This window comes from Vipera ursinii (assembly GCF_947247035.1).
Source record: "Vipera ursinii genome assembly, chromosome: 6".
Lineage (NCBI taxonomy): Eukaryota > Metazoa > Chordata > Lepidosauria > Squamata > Viperidae > Vipera > Vipera ursinii.
In genome coordinates this window covers 81820445-81828432 of record NC_139515.1, presented here as the reverse complement: position 1 = coordinate 81828432, position 7988 = coordinate 81820445, and the positions used below count along the sequence as shown (strand labels likewise).

At 45.5% G+C, this 7988-nt stretch overlaps 1 protein-coding gene across 2 annotated transcripts in view; it reads right to left on the bottom strand.

Moving 5' to 3' along the window:
- SOX5 (SRY-box transcription factor 5) overlaps positions 1-7988 on the bottom strand; it is a gene marked incomplete at its 5' end in the record, with an annotated part of 496539 nt that overhangs the window by 1123 nt on the left and 487428 nt on the right. For both annotated transcript variants that reach the window (XM_083365302.1, XM_083365301.1), the window contains one exon: positions 5188-5404. In XM_083365302.1, coding sequence (XP_083221428.1) covers positions 5188-5404 — 217 coding nt within the window. The remainder of the gene's footprint in view (positions 1-5187; positions 5405-7988) is intronic.

Below are 7988 nucleotides of genomic sequence, written 5' to 3'. Positions count from 1 at the left end.
AAGGTGCTCATATGACCCCAGGACACTGCAACCATCATAAATATGAACTAGTTGCCAAATATCTGAATTTTGATGATGTGACCATAGGGATGCTGCAACGGCCGTAAGTGTGAAAAACAAGTCATAAGTCACTTTTTTCAGTGCCACCGCAACTCTGGCCGTTAAACAAATGGTTGTAAGTCAAGAACCATCTGTATATCGTGCGTACATGTTCTCTCCTTCTGTGACATTCGCATGACATTACAAGGAACCTGGGGGAGGGACATTTGCTGCTGTGATGCAGTCTCCTGGAGCCCCAATTTTTACAGCTGCATTCTAAGGGATGATGACCAGTTAATGGCTGCTCAAAGACGTTCAAGTATGAGAAGGTTAACCTGCCTAAGAGAAAGGAAGACATGTTTTGTCCTTTTCTACTGCAACTTCTTCATTACGGTGATCCATTGCTGACTGAACCGGAGAGCCAGCCTTATTGAAGGATTCCCCACAAACGTCAACCAGCCAATAAAGTAAAAATAAAGGAAGAAACCCCTGCGTATAGAAAGCTGTCAAGATTAAAATGAATTTTATACACGCGGTATATGAGGTGGGTTTGGCGAGTCGAACGTCCCTAACCCAGCTTTACCACCTCTGAGCACTTAGACTGGAATCAAAAGCAACGTGAAATTGACTAGAGGATAAATGCACTGGAAAGGCCCCTATCCTGTTTGAAAATACTTCTTTGGCTTAAGAACAAATCCTGAGAAAGAGATTTCCTGGACTCCAGAATGCCTCTGCTAACGGAGAACAAAATTGGTTTTTTAGGAGCCGCCCGTTTCTATTGTGGCTAGTCACTGACTGTGTCGTTTAACTCCCATGTCCCAATTGTATCAGATTAGGATCTGAACTGTACAACCTGATGCTACGGCGGGTGCAACAACCCGCTAAGCGCTTGTTAAAAAAAACAACCACTGCCTCCCAAGGGCTCCCAACTTACCACCGATTCCAGAGGCATAATTGCACAAATTGACAAACATTTCAGAAAAGCCCCAATCGGCTTCTGCTAGATAAAGACCTTATACACACAACGGACTGTTTCCTCTAGCTGTAGAGGCAGGCCGCTCCTTGGCAGACTCCATAAGGAAGTTGAATAACATTTTAAATCTTGCAAGATGCTCCTTCCCCCTCTTCTAACATTGTCAAGCGTCAGTGTCGGGGAGATAAGTGGAATTTTGGAGGCTTTGTTGTCTCCTATTCTTTCTCCAAAAGGTCCTCCCTCCCACCCTCTCTCTTTAATCTCCTGATGCCAAGGTTTGGCTGGCATCCCTGTGTTTGATTCATTGTATACCGCAAAGGGAGGGGGGGAAAGGATCATTCGAATTGCCAACACCAACAGGGTTAAGCGGCTCAGATTTCTGGGCTGAGAAATCTGCTTATTATTACAACACACACTATTGCTGTTTAGAAAACTGCCTCCCGACACTCAGCAGCTACTGGACAAATTCATCCCCACTCATCATTACTGACACCCATTAACCAAACTCTAAACAGCCGGCTATCGTGTCCAAACACACACTCGGCGTGGTCCAGCCAGGGGTAAACATACTTTGAAACATCTTTGATTTCGAGGGGAGAGATTGAAACCGGTGCCTAATCCTCGAATACAAAAGAAAAATGAAATGAAATGAAATAAAATGGGGCTGGAATGCGCTTCATTTTAGACCAGCGTGTATTTTATCCAGATAGAAACATGGGATCCCGTAGCGGCACAAAAGCTGGCAAATCTCACCCAGTCTTGCAATGCTACTACAGGTCGTCCTTGACTTATGACCATAATTGAGCCCACCGTTTCTGTTGCTGAGTGAGACAACCGTTAAAGTGAATTTTGCCCAATTTCACCGTCTTTCTTGTCACAGTGGCAGAGACGGTTGTTAAGTGAATCACTTCAGTTGCTAAGTGAGTAACACGGGTTGTTAAATGAATCCGGCTTCCCCATTGACTTTCGCTTGTCAGAAGGACGCAAAAGGGGATCTGCCAGTTGCCAAGCGTCTGAATTTTTGATCACGTGATCATGGGGAGGCTGCAACGGCCGTAAGGGTGAAAAAAGGGTCATAAGTCACTTTTTTCAATGACGCTGTAACTTCAAGAGGTCACTGAATGAACTGTAGTAAGCTGGGGACTACCTCTAATGGAGCATTATGTGAACGTCAGCTTCCTACCCTTTCAAGCAGACAAGAAAATATTTTCTTCATCCAGAAAGATGATGGGAGCACCAGTACTGTACTTCCCCCAAAATAAGACTGGGTCTTATTTTATTTATTTTGCCTTCAAAAGAGGCACCAGGCCTTATTTTCAGGGGGTGTCTTTTATACTCAACTCCGGCACAGACAGCCCCACCCAGCCGGCACACTTCTTCTGACCGAAGGAGCAGCTGCAGAATGCAGCCTGCATTTAGCAGTCAGGCCTCTTTCTGGAAGGCCTCTGCAGCCGAGTATTCAATCCATAGCTCAGTTCTCGGCTGCAGAGGCCTTCCGGAAAGGCCTGTGACTGAGAAACGCAGGCCTGGCTGCAGAAGAAGCCTCAGAAGAAGAAGAAGAAGAAGAAGTGGGCCGGCAAAGACAGGCCTGGCTGCAAGGCGAGTGGGTGCAGGGCGCGTGGGGCAGCTCCACACCCCCACCCTAGCTTGATTTTTAGGTGTGTAAGTAAAGGTAAAGGTTCCCCCGCACATGCGTGCTAGTCGTTTCCGACTCTAAGGGCCGGTGCTCATCTCCGTTTCAAAGCCGAAGAGCCAGCGCTTGTCCGAAGACGTCTCCGTGGTCATGTGACTGGCATGACTAGACGCCAAAGGCGCACGGAACGCTGTTACCTTCCCACCGTAGTGGTCCCTATTTTTCTACTTTCGTTTTTACCAGTGGCGTAGCGTGGGTTGTCAGCACCCGGGGCAAGGCAAGGGTCGCTCGGAAGCGGAAATAGAGGGGCGGGCGGGCGGTGATGTCACGGCACCGCCGAAAAGACGCGCCCCGCAGCGGCGTAGACTTTCCAAGAAGAGTCGCGCGCATGCGGGATGCTTCCGGGTCCCTCTCGAGGGTGGCTGGGCGGGGCTCCGACCTGCAAGAGCCGCTGCATTCAAGCTCGCACGTGAGTCCTGCTAAATAAAGCCACACATGCGCACGAAGCTAGGCCGGCCGGCCGGCGGGTCCTTCTTCGCTCGGCCAAGCCTGCCGGGGTGCCTGCGGGGCGCTTGCAGTTGGCCTGAGCCTGGGCGGAGAGTTGGGCGCTTCTATTTATTTTATTCAGTTTATGTGGCCGCCCATCTCACCTGCCGGACTCGTTTCGCTTTGCAAGAAAGAGCAGCTCGAGAGCGGAGCCAAGCCAACTCTGTGCAGCCCTTGGGGCTCCCTGAGCAGCTCAGTGCGAGCGCACCCCCCCGCCAGATGTTGCGCCCGGTGCGACCGGTCCCCCTGCACCCCCCACGCTACGCCACTGGTTTTTACGTGCTTTCGAACTGCTAGGTTGGCAGAAACTGGGACGAGTAACAGGCGCTCACTCTGCTATGCGGCACTCGGGATTCGACCCGCCAAACTGCCGACCATCTGATCGACAAGCTCAGCGTCCTAACCCACTGAGCCACCGCGTCTGTTTTTTTAGGTGTGTGCCTCGCCCCAAAACTAGGGCTTATTTTTTGGGGTAGGGTTTATATTAGGTCCACCTGCCAAAAATCAAGCTAGGCCTTATTTTCGGGGTAGGTTATGCAGCCAAAAGGATATTATGCATCTACAACAGGGAGACACCCAAAGGCTGCCAGGAAAGCACAAAATGGCAGAAGTGCAGTAGTCCTTCGACTTAGAAACCATTGCTTTAATGACCGGTCAAAGTTACGATCTTCCTGAAAAAGAGGACTTATTGCCTGGATCTGAAGTTCTCATGGTCACCACCCCACACGGTTACATGAGCCTACTTTAGGCGTTTGGCAACATGGCTCCATTTACGGCCGTTGGCAGCATCCCACAGTCACATGACTGTGTTTTAGGATAGGTTTAGCAAAAACAGTAAATGCAGCCGTGAATAGCAGTCACACGTCTGCAGGGGCTGGTGCTGGTGGTGTTGACCATCAGAACTTCAGATATTGGTTGTAAGTCCCCATTGTGGGGTCCATCACAACTGCAAGTGGTTGCTAAGCGACCGGTCATAAACTGAGGACTACATGTAATGGATAGTGCAGACGTCCAACAGAACTGTCACAGAGCTGCCACAAAGAAGAGGGGGTCAAACTATTCTCCAAAGCACCAGAAGGAAGGACAAGAAACAATGGTTAGAAACTGACCAAAGAGAGAAGCAACCTGGAATTAAGGAGAAACTTCCTAACAGTGAGGACAATTAACCAGTGGAAACTTCAGAAATCGTGGGTGCTGCATCACTGGAGGTAGGGGGCTGGACTAGAGGACTAGAGGACCTCCAAGGTCTAGAGGACCTCCAAGGTCCCTTCCAGCTCTATTCTATTCTATTCTATTCTATTCTGTTCTGTTCTGTTCTGTTCTGTTCTGTTCTATTCTATTCTATTCTATTCTATTCTATTCTATTCTATTCTATTCTATTCTATTCTATTCTATTCTATTCTATTCTATTCTCCCCATCCCATCCCCAGTTTTATTAACTGGTAGAGTGGCAGATCCACATTCATCATAGGGAAATGCACTATTAATGCTTATTAATCATAATGATTACTTGGACTGTCTGTTGTCAGGTACTAGGTAAATGCCGTAGTTGAGAATCAATTTGGCAAATTGTTCCACCCAGAAAATGTTTTTCCCCCCTGTCATGAGCCAAATATATGCCATACGCAAATAGCATTGGATGTACAAATGGAGGGCCAGTGGGGAAGAGGGGATGGTTTCGCGCACGTGCACATATCGCATTCATCAATGCAGCTTCACGTGTGTGTGTGTGTGTGTGTGTGTGTGTGTGTGTGTGTGCATGAGCATGCTCACCCACCACTTCTGCGGTCCAGTTCCGAAGGGGCTGCAGCCCGGCACTGCAGCCCAAGGGGTTGGGGGACCCCTGTTCTACACTTTCTTCAATTCCATCATGGCACATCAGGAAAACTTTGCTAAGATTCATAAAATCTGGAACTTGCAACACTACAACATGCACACCACCTTCCCCTGCCATTCCCATGAAACTTAAATATAATGGGACGCAAAGGGATCGTACCCCACATTGAAATATTGCCTCATCTCTTGACGTCGATTCCTCATGATTGCCTTATATTCGCCGATCCGTAACTTCTTGCCATCTACTAAGCACGTCCGCTTTGGCCTGGGCTTGTACTTGTAGTCTGGGTACTTCTCCAGGTGCTGCTTGCTGAGGCGAGCCTGCTCCTCGTAGTATGGCTGTTTCTCAAGGTTCGTCATAGCTTTCCAGCGAGATCCTGATAAGGAAAGAGAAACAGGAAAATCAACCCTCCTTTCAAATAGTCAAAGCGTTGGGAATCATTATCTCGACTCAAGATTGCCAATGGGGAAAAGTCAAGTAGTCCTCAAATTACAACAGTTCGTTTAGCCACCGGTCAAAGTTACAATTGATGAGTGAAATTCAGGAAAACACTTCTTCCTTTGGATGAACAAACTGGACCAAGGCAATGCTGGGCTAATATTTAAAGAAAGAAAAACATTACAGTTGCAGGAATAATATCCGTTTGCTGGCCACTTTGTTTTGCCTAGTGCAGCGGTTCCCAACCTGTCCTATACCCCGTACCCCCAGAACGCTTCTGATATATTCTCGTACCCCCTACAAAAAATTATGCTGTACACACTATAATTTTGAAACTTCTAAACCCAAGTTTTCGCACCCCCTGGAATACTGTCTCGCACCCCCGACTGGGAACCCCCGGCCTAGTGGAACAGGGGTGGATGTTTATTTCTTTTAAAAAGGGAAGAAGGAAAAAAACACCCTCTCTTGATGGTCGTAATCTGTGGTGGGAGACCAAGAGGGAAGGGGAAAAACAAGATCCAAGGGGATATTACTTAGTCCTGCTTAATAATAATAATAATAATAATAATAATAATAATAATAATAATAATAATAATAATAATAATAATAATAATAATAGTAGTAGTAGTAGTAGTAGTAGTAGTAGTAGTAGTAGTAACAGTGATACCCATTGTCATTGAGGCACTGGGAACTATGTCCAAAAACTTTGCAACATACATCAAGAAACTGCAGCTTCCTGCAATAACTCCAGCAAAGCTACAAAAAACTGTGCTACTGGGAACATCTTACACTTTAAGTAGATACCTGGTTGATACTTAGGATGCTGGCAGCAACCCATGTCAACCAGTCAATTTGAGTGTTCAGTTGACTGAGTTTCATGTTTAATGAATAAAAGTTACATAATAATAATAAAGTTGGAAGGGACTTTGGAGGTCATTTGGTCCAACCCCCTGCTCAGGCAGGAAACCCTATACCACTTCGGACAAATGGCTGGCCAGTCTCTTCTTAAAAGGTTCCAGTGTTGGAGCATTCACCACTTCTGGAGGCAGGTTGTTCCACTGGTTAATTGTTCTGTCAGGAAGTTTCTCCTCAGTTCTAGGTTGCTTCTCTCTCAATCTCTTTGGGGAAACTGAGGTGAACGGAAACAAAGATTGCATGGAGATTCTTGCCATGTTCCTGTCAGGAAAATGTCACAGGGAGTGTGTTTCTTTCATGTGATGCTCTAGAGAGGCCATTTAATACAGGTAATCCTCGAGTTACAGCAGTTCATTTAATGACCAAAAAGTGACTTATGACCGTTTTTCACTGTTGTGACCGTGGCAGCATCCCCATGGTCACATGATCAAAATTTGGATGCTTGGCAACTGACTCATATTTATGACAGCTGTAGTGTCCCAGGGTCATGTGATCAGTTTTTCTGACCTGCCGACAAACAAAGTCAATGGGGAAAACCAGGTTCACCTTACAACTGTGTTATTAACTTGACTTCAGCGATTCACTTAATAACGGTGGCAGGAAAGGTCAGAAAATGGGGGCCAAACTCACTTTAACAAGTGTCTTGCTTAGCAAAAGAAATTTTGGGCTCATTAATGGTCACAAGTAGAGGACGGCCTGTGAAGCGTTTTGTAGAATTCAATGCTGCCTTGTTTTATTCTAACAATTTGTTTAAAAAAAACACCTAAGACATCAATAAAATGAGTTATTCAAGAACTCAGTTAAACCTGTTCTATGACCCAGTTTAATTTGATTCTCACTAACTAATCCCTTAATTTGTAGACCCCAGTTTAGCAGGCCTGCAATGCAAACAGACAGTATACAAATTTGAATCACTATTGTTTAACAAATTAATCGATAACTACTGCTTACACGACATATAGTACTTAAATCTTACATACATTAGGGACCTTCTATAAAATGTACATGAGAGATATAAATTTTTATTTTTACATTGTATGACTTCCGCTTTGCTGGACATTTGGCTTGAACAGAAACTATTTCCCCAATAAATCCATAAAAACACACTGTACGGATATAATTCTAATAACGCTTCATGCACTAAAATCTAGAAAGGAGGATTTAACCATTTAATTACTTGCAGTGGTTTCAGTGTATTCTTATTTTCTAAGAATGCCTTTGGAAGCTGAGGATTCTTGTGAAGAAGAAGGAAGCCCTGTATTACAGTTTGCAATGAACAAGGCTGCAATTATTTATATATATATATACATAAAATGAAGGCTATTGCTAAGCACATTGATTTGTGCTTCTTAGATATTTATAACTTATTAGTTTTCATCAGTCAGCCATACCCTTCTGAGATTCGAACCTGGGCTGATTGCACATTAGGCAGTTGTTTTTACTTCTTGAGCCACAGGATCTCTCTTGCTTTTGTTAGTCCGGTGTGACTACTGCCTGTTCGATGGCCTTCAAGATAGGCTGAAAACAGGAAATAAAGATTTGCCCCATGTTTGGGGCCTAGCAAGGTAATCTAAATAGTTAAAGTATTTGACACATACCTCCCCTTG